This window comes from Globicephala melas, chromosome 12 (assembly GCF_963455315.2).
Source record: "Globicephala melas chromosome 12, mGloMel1.2, whole genome shotgun sequence".
Lineage (NCBI taxonomy): Eukaryota > Metazoa > Chordata > Mammalia > Artiodactyla > Delphinidae > Globicephala > Globicephala melas.
In genome coordinates, this window is record NC_083325.1 from 43,579,938 (window position 1) to 43,595,120 (window position 15,183).

The 15,183-nt window shown below is 36.7% G+C and overlaps 2 protein-coding genes across 3 annotated transcripts in view; one reads left to right on the forward strand and one right to left on the reverse strand.

The window, feature by feature from the left end:
• CFAP36 (cilia and flagella associated protein 36) overlaps nt 1-340 on the reverse strand; it is a 34,572-nt gene extending 34,232 nt beyond the window's left edge. Inside the window, exon 1 of the mRNA XM_030877282.3 lies at nt 22-340. Coding sequence (XP_030733142.1) covers nt 22-136 — 115 coding nt within the window. The 5' untranslated portion in view covers nt 137-340. The remainder of the gene's footprint in view (nt 1-21) is intronic.
• Nucleotides 341-521: 181 nt separating this feature from the next.
• The window catches only part of CCDC88A (coiled-coil domain containing 88A), a 193,856-nt gene continuing 179,194 nt past the window's right edge, over nt 522-15,183 (forward strand). Inside the window, exons 1-2 of one of the 2 annotated variants that reach the window (XM_060309849.2) lie at nt 522-618; nt 4,891-4,998. The gene's annotated coding sequence lies outside the window, so the exon portion shown is untranslated. Of the gene's footprint in view, nt 688-4,890; nt 4,999-15,183 lie in introns of both variants that reach the window. The other variant, XM_060309848.2, reaches the window with a different exon arrangement.

The following is a 15,183-nucleotide window of genomic DNA, read 5'->3' on the forward strand; positions in this document are numbered from 1 at the left end:
GATTCGGGATCTGAATTTTACCTTCACATTTCTGCTCCACAAAGTCCAAGATGGGGATGGACCAGTCCGGGCCCCTCAGAAACCCCGCGATGCTCTCCACTACCCATTCCACCTCGTCCTCTTCTTCCGCAGCCATTCCGCCCTCGAGGGCCGCCGCGGAAGCCTACGCCAGACCCCCGGAGCCTGGAAGGCCTTTCGGCCGCAGGGAACCGAGAGGAAATGGGAAGACAAGTTGCCCCCGCAGTCTCGCAGTCACCTGGATGAAAGCTACAAACCAGTTAACGTAAAACGGTCGCTATGGCAACCCGCGTAGCCGCCCCTAGAAGCCGCCCGGAAGTGAAGCCAGCTTCCGCGGAGCTAGCGCGTCCTGGAGAGAGGTATTTGAAGAACTCTTCCGATTGGCTGGAAAGGAACAGTATTGAGTCGAAAGGTAGCCTTCAGCCCATTGGCCCGGAGCTGCTGGGGCAGAGAGCAGGAGTGTAGCCATTGGCTGGAAGTCCTGGAAAGAATCTCAGCGTTCCCTCTAGATAAATGCGTGAGACCAAGGCTTAGAAATGGCGCTGGGAAGGCGAATCGCACCTGGACTATGACTGAAAATTTTAAAGGCTTCAGTACACGGTTGTATCCCCACCACTCAGTCCCGAACATTTTCAGACCCGCTGGCCCAGAAACGTTTGCAATTAAAAGGTTGTTTGAAAATACAAACCTGAGCAAAGTAGCTCTGTAAGACTTGCTGATTCGCTCTGCAGTCAGTTTGCATCCTGTAGCAGAAGGCGGGCCTTTAAACTTTCCTGCGCAGATAGAAATAACTAGAATTGACCTTTTCAAGAGCAAAATCAAAGTAAATGTTCCTTTAAATAAATGTCTAGGTAACCAACCCTTTTGTTAAGTAACACCAACTCTACTTTTAGATTGGGGTTATTTGTGGAATGGGTCTTCAAAGGTCATTGTCAGGGTACTTGGCATCCCAAAATATTTTCAAACAACCTTATATGTATTTACATAAATGGGGTCATATTGTATGTACAGTTATGAAACTGTTCACTTAATATTTGGTCATCTTTTCATATAAACATAAAACTATCATTTCTGTATAGCTACATGGTATTCAATAAAATACCGTTTCGTTATTTTTATTTCTTGTATATACACACAGTATCTTACTTGGATGCATAGATGTCATTAGTGTGCAGGGGTTTTTTTTCCCTCCGTGGTGTGGATATACCATGCCATTTTTCCCTTCTACAAACTGCTAAAATGAACATCTGTGTGTCTCTAAGAACTGTTGGTTTATTGACTATTCCAAAGGATAGATTCTACCAGATTTGCTAAATGAAAGACTATATATACTTTGATTTGTGTGACCAATTCTCAATAGCTAGGTTAAATTACTTCGATTTCTCAAATTTATAAACAATTCTGTAATGAACATACTTGCACATGTTTTTCAACTCTAGTCTCATTATTTACTTTGAATAAATTCCCAAAGGAAAGATTACCGAACCTATTTTTAAAAGCCTTTTTGAAAAATATCTTTACCAATCCACTAGGTTAAAGATGATACATAGTTTTAATTTGCATTTTTAAATTTGAATTTGAGCTTTATTTCATATTGATTAGCCTTTGTGTTTCTTTCTATGTTACTTTTTCATACCTTTTGACCATTTCTTCTTGGGATTTATTTTTCTTATTGATTTGAAAGAGCTTTTTATACATTAGTATAAGAATTTTAACTCTGTCACATGTGCAGTGACATGTTTGTAATTTGTCTTTTAGTTCACTGTGTCTTTTGCCATATAGAAGTTTTACATTTTTTATGTAAATGATAGCCGATAAGTTATCTTCCTTAGTGGATAGCCATGCTCCAGGTACCACTTACTGGAAATGGGTGTGGTAAGTGTGGGGGGTTTTGAGTTACTGAGAAGAGGTAAAAGGAGAGAAGGACATCATCATTTTGGAGCTAAAATATTGTGACACCAGAAGGGGATTACTGTGGCTTCTTGTTCTCCTTTTCTGTCTTCTAAACCAGCTTAAAAGAGAAATACTCCTTTTCTGCCAGTTTCCTTTCTTCATAAGGAAGTTACTTGTCAGGTTTCTAATGAGCGTGAAGGCCACCAAGTGCTATCCAACTGCACTCAGCATTACCTGGCCTTAGGGTCTTTATCTTTAGTCTCTTGGGAGTGCTTTCCAATTCCACTGGAAGCAGATAATAACTGGAATGCACAAGCTCTTCTTCCGTTTATTTTCTCAGCATCATTCTTCAATGTGGCCAATGTGAATTCCCTCAGGCCTGCAAGTTTTCTCATTTATTTCAAAACATTGAATTATTTCAATTTTCTCCTCAAATGAAAGGATTTTCTTTTTATTCAGTACTTGGGACCTTTATAAGAAGGATTCTCATACAGATTTAATATAATATATTCAATATGCTTATTATGAAATAAACACAAACTCAAAAGAACAGTGCACACACTCTTAGGGCAATGCATGTGGGATGCTCTGGAGGAAGAATAAGAAAACAAGGTGGGTGTGCGTTGTGCATTTTACCATATAGCACTTTGTTCAGCCAGGTAGTGTTTTTCATGTTTTGCAGTGCTACAAAGCATGGTCCTCTCTTGAAAAATCACAACTTCTCATTTTGACCACTTTAGCTGCTATGTATGAACAAATGTTCACATTGAAGTTGTTTGTTGTAACAGAAAAGACTGAAATAGATAACATACATACCCATGTAAGCATACACACACACACACATATCTACAGTACTTTTACCATGGTGTTGATAAGAGGTTAATTAGAGAACACATAAAAATTACTTGGGACCATGCTTGGTAAGTTAGTAAATGCTCAATACATGTTAGCTATTATTATATGTAATTTAGATTCTTTTTTAACAGCTTGCATTCTCTTTATTTTGTCTCTCTTCACTGACAAGTCAGTTACGTTCTTTACTGCATTCCTACTGAAATCTCTTGCTTCTCCCCATCCCTGTATGGGAACTGGATCTCTGCCTTACTAAAGGGTTATAAAGTTCAGTCTTAACAAGATAATTACATTCCTCCAGATTTTTCAGGGACCACGTGAATAGCAACTACTTACATTTGTGTAGTAGTTCATAGTTTACAAAGAAATTTACATGTTTGACTCAGGACAACCTTAAGAGCTAAGTAAAGATGCTATTAAGATTTCCCCCATCTTACGGATGATGTGTATTAGTTTGCTAGGACGGCTGTAGCAAAGTACCACAGACTGGGTGGCTTTGTCAAAGGCTAAGAAATAGTCAAAGTAAAACCAGTGAATCACCAAAGTAGTAATTAGTTAAAGTTTATTGTACACACATCAAAAAGACAATTTGCAGACCAGGAGCTCTTAAACCAAAACATGGAATGAGGCTCAGGGGTATATTATTATAAAGCAGCTTATGTAATGAGAAAGCAGTGACCGTTTATTCTTTACAATGATTGGTTATAATATTAGAATTTTCTTAAACAATAGGGAATTTGTCAGTGATTACCTGATATCAACCTTGGGGAACAGTTCAAGTTTCACTTATGATTTCCAGAGGCATAAACAAGAAATGACCCAGGTCAAGTAGGTCTCACACAACAAACTAAATTAAGCCTTGTTTGTATGACAACTCTTTTTATTAGCTAAGGGAATTTTCAAAGCCAGTCTCCCTTTGTTTCTGATTTTAATAGCTTGAGCAACAGAATTTTATTTTCTCATAGTTCTGGAGACTAGAAGGCTGACTTCAAGGTGTCAGGAGGTTTGGTTTCTTCTAAGGCCTCTCTTCCTGGTGTCTAGATGCTGCCTTCTCACTGTGTTCACATGGTCTTCCCTCTTTACCTGTCTGTGTCCAAATTTCCTCCTCTTATAAGGACATCAGTTGAAGGGGATCAGAATGTGACACCCTAAAATATGCCACTTTGGCATATTGGTTATTTTGAGCTGAAGGCAGCTGAGAAACAGCAGATGCAGAAATAGCTCTCTGCTCTCCTCCATCTGCATAAAACAGGACATAAATTTCCCATGAGAAACCTACTTACTTTCCCTGTACCATGCAGAGGCGAGGAGAACACTCATCACTGGAGACGAGGAGTCAATTCTGGGATGAGTCTGCATAAACAGACTCTACTAAAATAACCCTTGTCTTCCATTCAAAGATATCTTAACCACTCCTTCCCCATGTATTTACAAGTCACTTCCGCACAATTTGTCAGCCCTAGAAGCCCAAGTCCTCTTTCCTTTGTCTAGTCACTTCTCCACAGCTTATTACCCTTTGTTAAAATGGTACGTAAGCCCACAAGTCTCTCTGCTCTTTGACTTTTTTCACTTCTTTTTGGTGAAGCCTCCATGCATATAAAGTTGTAAATATTAATAAAATTGTATGCCTTCTCTCCCATCAATCTGACTTTCGTCAGTTTAATTCATAGGCCCCAATGACTAAACCTAAGAGAGTAGAAGAAAGGTTTTCTCCTTCCCTACATAGTCGTATTGGATTAGGGCCCACCCTAATGAGCTCATTTTAACTTAATAATCCCTTTTAAGGCCCCCTCTCCAAATGCAGTCAAATTTTTAGGTACTGTGGTTAGAACTTCAACATATGAATGTTGGGGGACATGATTCAGCCCATAACAGGTGGGAAAACTGAGACTGTATGAGGTCACATTTCTTGCCTGGGGTCAGCACAAAGTCAGGGCTTGCACTTCTCTGTACTTGACACTTAAGCAACAAGGTAACCTCCAATTTTAATTTTATGATATATATCACAGAAGGTTTTCCATGTTTACATGACCCCTTTTAATGTTACCTAGTGTCTTAGCTTGGGCTGCTGTGACAGAATACCATAGTCTAGGGGGCTTATAAACAACAGAAATTTCTTTTTCACAGTTCTGGAGGCTGAGAAATCCAAGATCAAGGAGTCAGCTGATTTGGTGACGGCCCACTTCCTGATTCATAGACCACCATCATCTCTCTGTGTCCTCCCAGGTGGTAGAGGTAAGGGAGTTCACCACGGTCTCTTTATAAGGACACTAATCCCATTTATGAAGGCTCCTCATGACCTAATCACCTACCAAAGACCCCCACTTCCTAATATCATCACTTTAGGGGTTAAGATTTCAACATACAAATTTTAGTGGTACACAAGCAATTCATTTCCTTTGTGTGAACATAATACAATTTATTTAAACAATTCCGTATTTACCTAGGCTGTTTCTTGCACTGTTTTAAAAATAAATGCATCCTTGTAACTAAATCTTTGCACCTAATCTTTACCACTTTGTGAAAATGAATTCCTGAAAGTGGAATTGCTAAATCATACAGCAAGCAGTTTTTAAAGACATGTACCTATGGAGTTTGGTTTTGTTTTAAGAGGAAGTATTGTGCATTCTGCAATCATCATGGTTAAATGCTAATTCTTATCCCTTTTATTATTGTTTTATATCCATGAGTCTACATGTCCCTACAAATGCACAAATATATCTCAGATACTTGGGAGATTGCTAATTTAGTCAGGGGAGGACTAGAGAAATGATTGTAAATTCCAGAGGACATAAATTCTTTAATTTCACAAATGTATCTCCAACTCCAACACAATGGTTTGCCCTAAGAGACCCACAATGAGTATTTGATGAACATGTGAATTATGACTGGAGTACATAGAGCCTCATATTCGCCTGAAAACAATCCATTTCTCTTTTCTGTTCCTGCGGGAGACAGTAAAGGTGGGGTTTTTACTGGCAGAGTGGGGGTTTTTTAACTTTAGCAAAATATGCTTGCATTCTAGATCAGATGGCTTAAAGTTATTATTAGCAATAAGCTTAAAAATACCAATGCAACAGAAGTGTCATTTTCATATGTAATTTATAGAACATATAAAACAGCTCTAATGAACTACCTAATTACTACTTCAAATGGTATGAATTCAGCTTTCAAGTAAAGAAGGGAAAAAAGGTCACTGCTTTAATCCTCTAAATTGCTTTTATTCTGGCTATAGAAAGACTTTTTAGAAGTTCTAAATTATAGTTTCTTTCCAAATAGTCTTGATTATTTGGTTTATATAACAGCAAAGGGATGGAGGAGGTTTCCATGGGTTGGCAAATAAATAATTACCTGCCATATCTTCAAATTCTCCAGTGAATCCTTAGATTTTTATTGCATTTGCAGATGTAGCATCACAGAATTTCCATTCCCTTTTCAATGTCTTATTGCTCATAATCTATAAAATGTTCAACAACTTGATTTAAAATAACAGCAAAGAAATGAAAATACAATGACTTTTCAGATTGTGACTCAGCACATACATTTGGTGTGAAATGGCATGGCTTAGAATCCTTTCTTTACTCATTGAGTGCATACTGTGTGCCAAGCACCATGCTAGAAACCAAGAGCTCCAGATACGGTACATTATAAATTCCAACTGTATGATAGTTTGCTTATTTTCATTTCATCTCTAAATGTTCAGGATCTTTGTGTGAATTACTCTTTTTCTTTCACCTCCGTTTCTTTGGTCATTAGGTTTTTTCATTGTCTTATTTGTGTATATGTAGATAATTTTGCTATATTACTTTCTTCTCTTCCCTTCTACCTTGGATTATGTGCTAAATTGACTCTTGCATTTGTCTTCCATTGTGTTTTCTTATCTATTTTCTCTTTTTCTTTTAACTACTATATTAGTGACTTTGGGGAGGATGACTAATTTATAGAACATGTTTATATGCATCTTAGATCTGCTTTTAGTTCTCTCTCTTAAAAGCAGCTATAGCCTAAATTAAATGGCCTCTAAATTTTTTTGACCAGATATTTCATCAGTAAAAAAAATTTTGAATACTCCTCTTAATATTTGAATATATATTTACTAATGACTTATGGACCTGTACATATACATATATGAATATAAACAATTGTATACTGTATAATTAAAAAAAACAAAAGTTGAAAATTGAAATTAACAAAGGATGAGATAAAAATATATAGGTTGAAATTCTAATACTTTTTCCCTGAGTGCCAATGGATAATTTTGTGGACCCACTGTGGAGGCCACTAGTTTGGACTTGATAAACTTGATAGTTTGGGCTTCTGGCATAGTAAGGAAGCCAGTGAGTGTCCTATTTGCTTTAGTCCCGTTTTGAATATCTGGGAAAGATGATAAAGAAAATTTCAAGGTTCATATTTGGAGCCCAGAACATTGAGATCAAGTCTCTCAAGCAAAAAAGGATGACAGAAGCCTCTTCCACCTTCAGAAGAGGTGGAATCAGATACCCTGACTGGGAACCATCCTGATGTCAGAGGCAGTAGGGAAGCGGGCTTAAAAATGGAATATTTTTTAAGGATGGCAGGGGAACACTCTTTTATCTATTCATTTTTAAATGTTATCTTTATTACTCCTTCTGTTGGAAAAGTCATATGGTCAGCCCTTCATATCCACGGGTTCTGCTTCCTCAGATTCAACCAAATGTGGATCAAAAGTACTTGAAAAAAAATTCCAGAAAGTTCCAAAAAGCAAAACTTGAATTTGCCGCACTGGCAACTATTTTCATAGCATTTACATTGCATTAGGTATTAGGAGTAATCTGGAGATGATTTAAAATAAAGGGGGATATGTATAGGTTATATACAAATACTGCAAATACTATGCAATTTTTCATAAGAGACTTGAGCATCCACACATTTTGATATCCACAGGGGTCCTGAACCAATCCCCCATGGATACCAAAGGATGATTGTATATGTATATTGAAAAAAACTCAAACGGTATAGAACTACACAATGAAGAAAGTGAAAGTCTTCTATTTTTCCTACCACCTAAAAAAAAGTCACTGTGATTGTTTGGTTATCGGCCTCCAGATTTTTTTAATATGCCTATTGACATATATTATTATCTTCTTTAAGCAAAATGAGGCCATTCCCATTTGTCTAACTTGCTTTTACTTCATTTTCCAAGGATCTTTCAGTATTAATACAAAGAAATTGTTCTTTCAAATGGATGCATGGTATTCCATTATACAGATGTACCTTTTTTTTAATAAATTATTTTATTTTTAGTTATTATTTTTGGCTGCTTTGGGTCTTTGTTGCTGCGTGCGGGCTTTCTCTAGTTGAGGCAAGCGGGGGCTACTCTTTCTTGCGGTGCATGGGCTTATTGCGGTGGCTTCTTTTGTTGCAGAGCACGGGCTCCAGGCACGTGGGCTTCAGTAGTTGTGGCTCACGGGCTCAGTAGTTGTGGCTCATGGGCTTAGTTGTTCTGCGGCACACGGGATCCTCCCGGACCAGGGCTCGAACACGTGTCCCCTGCATTGGCAGGCGGATTCTTAACCACTTGCGCCACCAGGGAATCCCTAGATGTACCTTTTTAAAATGAATATCTTATTCATTTATAATATTTTGCTCTTATAAACATTGCTACATTAAACATCAATGTACATGTATTTTTGCATTCTTGCCAAGTCATTTCATAAAAGAGAATTAGAATTCTGGGTGTAAGGATATGAAACATTTTTGGAACAATAAAATTTTCCATCAGTATTACCAAATTGCCCTCCAAAAGGCAATACAAACTGACACTCTCACCAAAAGATTGTGTTTATATTTCCACACCTTTTCAGCACCAGAAACGTTAGTGTTTTCGTGATTTTTTTTTAATCTGAAAGGTAAAAAAAAATTTTCTTGTTTTAATTTACCAGTGTTTAATTGTTAATGAGGCTGAGGATGTTTCATATATTAATTGGCCATTTATGTTTGTGAAAGCAATAATTTTTTTAAAGAATATTACTCTTTTATTTATTTATTTTTTAATTTGGTTGCTCCGGGTCTTAGTTGCGGCAGGCGGGCTCCTTAGATGCGGCTCACCCGCTCCTTAGTTGTGGCATGTGAGTTCCTTAGTTGTGTGTGGCATGCAAACTCTAAGTTGCGGCATGCATGCGGATCTAGTTCCCTGACCAGGGATCGAACCTGGGCCCCCCGCATTGGGAGCACGGAGTCTTACCCACCGTGCCACCAAGTGAAGCCCCGAAAGCAATATTTGTTTTGTTTCTTTTTATCTTTCTATTATACAGATTTGCACATACACCAAAGAAACACCATGCTTCAACAATTACCAACATTTTTTCCAAACCCATTATGTCATTTTATATAGAGTTCTTTTACGTAAGATTGGAAGATGTCATTTAGTGCCCTTTGACTCAGGCACGCAACTCTAATTCTTTGGCTAACTAGAACAAGTGTAAACTAAAGGGTAACAGCCAACCCTAGGCATCTTGCAGCAGTGAAAACGTAGTTGCTAATTGAGGCCACCAGATGGCAGACCACGGGGAAAAAGAAAAAGGAGACGAAATCTATGCCTACCAAGACCCAGCTTCAGGATGGCCCAAAGGTTTTAGGGAACTTTGTTTCCTATTAGTAGTGCGGGGGTGGGGGGGTGGGGGTCGGGCAGATTAGTCAAAGGCATTGTTTTAAACCATAGTGATGTATTTCATTATCTGATAGTAATGTCATTTATTATCTGATGCATTTTATTATCAGATTAAATATCTTTTATATTTTCATTTTTTTCTATGAATCTCCAGGGCTCCAAAAATAATGTTTGAATTGGAATTGCATCAGAATTATAAGTTAATTTGAAAAAAGTAAGATCCTCATACTATTTATTTTTCCCATGAAAGAACATGTTTTCCCTATTTATTTGTCTCCATTTATATCTTTCACTAAAGATTACAGTTTTCCTTATAAAGATCATGCACATCACTCATTAAAAATTTCACTTGGGAACAGGTTTATTTTACATGTATGCTAACTGGATTTTGACAATTTCATAGAAATATATTGACTTCTGCAGGGTTAATATTTACTCTGCATTCTTTTATTAAGAAATAACTATGAGTTCTTTTTAATTGCCCTGCTGTGGAATTACTTAATCTGGAAAGCATCACAAAATTCTTGTGCTTGCCTTTCTTCTATTTATTTCTCTTATTTCTGTTTCATACTTCATTACATTGGCTAAAAATGGCATAAAATATGAAATATTTAATAATGATAAATAATGTATCTTTAGTATGTTTAACTGACTTTTTATTTGGAATAGACACTCATCGTGTTTATTTTAATTTTATATAGTAATATGTTTTTATTAAGAATATAAATGGATGTTGAATTTCACCTGGTGGCCTTTTAGCATCTACTGAGAGGATCATATGATTTTTCTTATTTAATCAATTGATATGGTTATTTTATTAATGCTTTCTCGTATTGTCAGCTTTCCAGTCTAAGGTAAATTCTCCTTGATTTCAATGGGTTAAAGTTTTAGTGTATTTTGAACTAGATTTGCTAGCATTTTATTTATTTTGTGTCTAACATTCATAAGTTAGGTCTGTCTAAATTTTTTTTCCGTGTCACATCTTTATTAGATTATAGTGTTGGAGCTATGTTTAGCTCATAAAAGAATTGGATAACACCCAATCATTTTCTCTGTTTTATGTTCTGGAATAAATATGTAATGATTTTTATCTATTTTATTATTATTATGTTTCTAAGGCTGATCAGAAAAGAATGCAGTTTTTTAAATTTAAATGAAAATAAACAAATGCTTGTATTAAACATGTTTTATAATTCAAAACCTTAAAGAACTGTAATAAAGGTTATTTCCCCCACCCCAACATGTTAAAGAAATGCCTGCCAAACCCATTATAAAAGATTATCTCTGTCTGAGTGTGCTCTGGGTTATACTATTACATAAAGCAGACAAAATCCTTTATTTTTCTCAGCTGTTCTGCTCAATCATGGTGAGAAAAATTATGCCTAGTGATTCAGCATCTGAAATGTTATACCAAGTCAAAAGTTGCTGCCTATATATTTTTCACAATAAGCTATTGCATTTCTTAGGTGCTGGTAGATAATAATATTCCAAGGAAGTGTATTTCTTGGGGGGGAAGAAAAAGGCAATAAAGAATTTTGACTCTTGTTTTATCTAGGTGTACATCTTGCCTCTAGAAGTAGCTCATGGCAAATAGTTATGGTAAGCTTCCAGATGAATAATATTCATAATTCATTATGGCTCTTCTGACAGATCACAGCTTTGTTCAACAGAACTCTCTGCCATGTTGGAAATGTTCTGTTTCTGTGTCCAATGTCTACTGTGGCTCTGAGGACTTGAAATGTGGCTAGTGCAAATGAGAAACTAAATTTTTATTTTTAATTAATTTAAATTTAAATAGCCACTTGTGGCTAGTGGCTACCAAACTGGACAGCCCAGCTTTCAAGGTACAAAATTTAATTAGTAGGGATACATTAAAAAATCCAGAATGTTTTCACCACTAAACATTTCCTTATTATGCATAAATAAATTTCACTTGCCGGTATTTTGACAACTGAGAATCAATATCAGTCTCTGCTCACTTCTCCAAAATTATTTACACTTGTATTTTTTTTACATCTTTATTGGAGTATAATTGCTTTACAATGGTGTGTTAGTTTCTGCTTTAAAACAAAGTGAATCAGTTATACATATACATATGTTCCCATATCTCTTCCCTCTTGCGTCTCCCTCCCTCCCACCCTCCCGATCCCACCCCTCCAGGCGGTCACAAAGCACCGAGCTGATATCCCTGTGCTATGCGGGTGTTTCCCACTAGCTATCTACCTTACGTTTGGTAGTGTATATATGTCCATGCCTCTCTCTCGCCCTGTCACAGCTTACCCTTCCCCCTCCCCATATCCTCAAGTCCATTCTCTAGTAGGTTTGTCTTACCCCTAGGTTCTTCATGACATTTTTTTTTCTTAAATTCCATATGTATGTGCTAGCATACGGTATTTGTCTTTCTCTTTCTGACTTACTTCACTCTGTATGACAGACTCTAGGTCTATCCACCTCATTACAAATAGCTCAATTTCGTTTCTTTTTATGGCTGAGTAATATTCCATTGTATACATGTGCCACATCTTCTTTATCCATTCATCCGATGATGGACACTTAGGTTGTTTCCATCTCTGGGCTATTGTAAATAGAGCTGCAATGAACATTTTGGTACATGACTCTTTTTGAATTATGGTTATCTCAGGGTGTATGCCCAGTGTTGGGATTGCTGGGTCATATGGTAGTTCTATTTTTAGTTTTTTAAGGAACCTCCATACTGTTCTCCACAGTGGCTGTATCAATTTACATTCCCACCAACAGTGCAAGAGGGTTCCCTTTTCTCCACACCCTCTCCAGCATTTATTGTTTCTAGATTTTTTGATGATGGCCATTCTGACTGGTGTGAGATGATATCTCATTGTAGTTTTGATTTGCATTTCTCTAATGATTAATGATGTTGAGCATTCTTTCATGTGCTTGTTGGCGGTCTGTACATCTTCTTTGGAGAAATGTCTATTTAGGTCTTCTGCCCATTTTTGGATTGGGTTGTTTGTTTTTTTGTTATTAAGCTGCATTAGCTGCTTATAAATTTTGGAGATTAATCCTTTGTCAGTTGCTTCATTTGCAAATATTTTCTCCCATTCTGAGGGTTGTCTTTTGGTCTTGTTTATGGTTTCCTTTGCTGTGCAAAAGCTTTGATTCATTAGGTCCCATTTGTTTATTTTGTTTTTATTTCCATTTCTCTAGGAGATGGGTCAAAAAGGATCTTGCTGTGATTTATGTCATAGAGTGTTCTGCCTATGTTTTCCTCTAAGCGTTTGATAGTTTCTGGCCTTACATTTAGGTCTTTAGTCCATTTTGAGCTTATTTTTGTGAATACACTTGCATTTTAAAAACTTGGTTTAATACTTACCTCCCAGCTGAGCCACCTTCTTTCGCCATTCTGAGACGTATTCTGTTTTTCCTGTCTTGGCATTTGCTGTTGTTGTTGTTCCACTTTGTTTACATGCTTTTAGCTCTGTCGTTAGGTGTCTTTGTAATTTTGTATCCAAACCTACTGAATTTTTGGTACTTTCTTTAAAAAAAAAAGTGATTTGCTTTAAAAATTGGACATGAACATTTTGCCATGTAGAATGATGGATAATTATATCAGAATCATAACAGTAAGATGATCATGGGTAAAATATGATCAAGAAGAATTTGCAAAAATTTTTAATGAGAATTTATAAAAATAGAATTGGCACTTTAGTAAGGAAACTGCAGCTATATCATTGAACTGCTTTTCAAGATGAAGCCAAATTATACTTTAAACTTTCTAAAAATGTGCACTTCAGTATACACCAGTTTTACATGTGTTCTCCACATCCAGTGCCACTATTATTAAAATTTTAAGATTTGGTGGTTATGTTATTGTAACAATCCTACATGTCCTGCTTCTTGTATTTCTATAGCAGCAATCTGAATGTATACTTGACAAGTTTTATGATTTCAAATGACCTAATAAGATCTGGGAATGATTTCAGTTAATTATCTTTTGATTAACAGATTGCAAAGTACTATTTTAGAGAGATTGGAATAACCCCTCATTTGAAGCTAAAGCTTCATCATTTAATAAATTAATTCATCATTCAAGTCAGAAGCTTTAGTAGTTGAGAATAGTGGTAGCCACCTATTTTTTTAAAAGGCTAATTTTAAATGAAATTATTTGTGACTGGAGTCCAGATACTGAAAACATCGAAATATTGGACTGGCTGGGTACTTAAAAGAACAAGTTTCTATAAAGATGCTGAGTCTGGTGGTTGAGTCCATTCTAATAGGGTTGAGAGAAGTGACTCACAAACTCTTCAGAAAGGAGATGCTACACCCCACTCAGATCAGTAACTGAGAAGATTAGTCTAGCTTCTTGATAAAATGCAATCTTATTACCTTGGTCCCCACCAACTCACAATTCATGATATAAAATTTAAGTTTTCTTTGCTTCTTAGGAAAACATTTTGCTAACAAAATAATAGTGTGAACACAGGAAATAATATAAAACATGAGACAATCCTTTTTATTTATCTATTTTTGTATGATTGCCTCATTTAAAAGTTAATGTAATGTAAGATAATTTTTTATGATGGCTAAGGATACTAACTATTTTTACCTGTTTTTGTTTTATTGTTTTGGGGGTTTTTTTGGCCACTCCGCATGGCTTGCAGGATCTTAGTTATCAGGGATGGAACCCGGGCCCCCTGCAGTGGAAGCGTGGAGTCCTAATCACTGGACCGCCAGGGAATTCCCTACCTGTTTATTTTTTCACATAATTTCAGAATTATTTTATCAAGTTCTTTGAAAGTATTTTAAATTGGGATTTTGCCTATTTGCTTTAAGTATTTTAATTGGTAGGAGAATGGCATTATTAAAATATTAGTCTAAAATATGGTACTACTTTTCTTGTACTTAATATCTTTCAGGAAGATCTAATTTTCTTCATATTGGTGATATATTTTCCATTAAAGTTCATTAACATATATTCATATCTGCTGCTATTACACATTAGGATTCCTTTCTAATTACATATTTCAAACTGAGTATTGTTAGTACATATGAATGTTATTTCAATTTTATATATCCACCTATTTCCAAACATTTTTCTGAGCTCTTTAAAGCATTCTGGGGACTTCCCTGGTGGTGCAGTGGTTAAGAATCCACCTGCCAATGCAGGGGACACGGGTTCGATCCCCGGTCTGGGAAGATCCCACATGCCGGGGAGCAACTAAGCCCGTGTACCACAACTACTGAGCCTGCGTGCCACAACTACTGAAGCCTGTGGGCCTAGAGCGCGTGCTCCGCAACAAAGAGAAGCCACTACAATGAGAAGCCCGTGCACCGCAATGTAGAGTAGCCCCCGCTTGCCACAACTAGAAAGTCCGCGCGCAGCAATGAAGACCCAATGCAGCCAAAATTAATGAATAAATAAATTTTTTTTAAAGTATTCTGTATTCCTCTCCCCAAAATGGAAATTCCCCACTTGCAAATTACTAAATATTCTCAATGAATTTTCAAGGAACTACCAGACCCTGAGATCTTAGTCTGGAGTATCTGAACAGCAGATGAACCAAGCTATTTGTATTACCCATAGGCCAAGGACTTTCACTGATGCCCATAGCCAATGTTCAGGGTATCCAAACCACGCACTGGCTATCTCATTTGTACCCCCAAAACAGGATTCAAACTCCATGATCCATTACATTTGTGTGGAGCCTCATGTGCTTAAGACTAAGAACTGTGTAAAACTTGCCTGATAACAGTTCATGGGGAGCAGTGGTTTCCAGAGAAATGTTCCACTATTT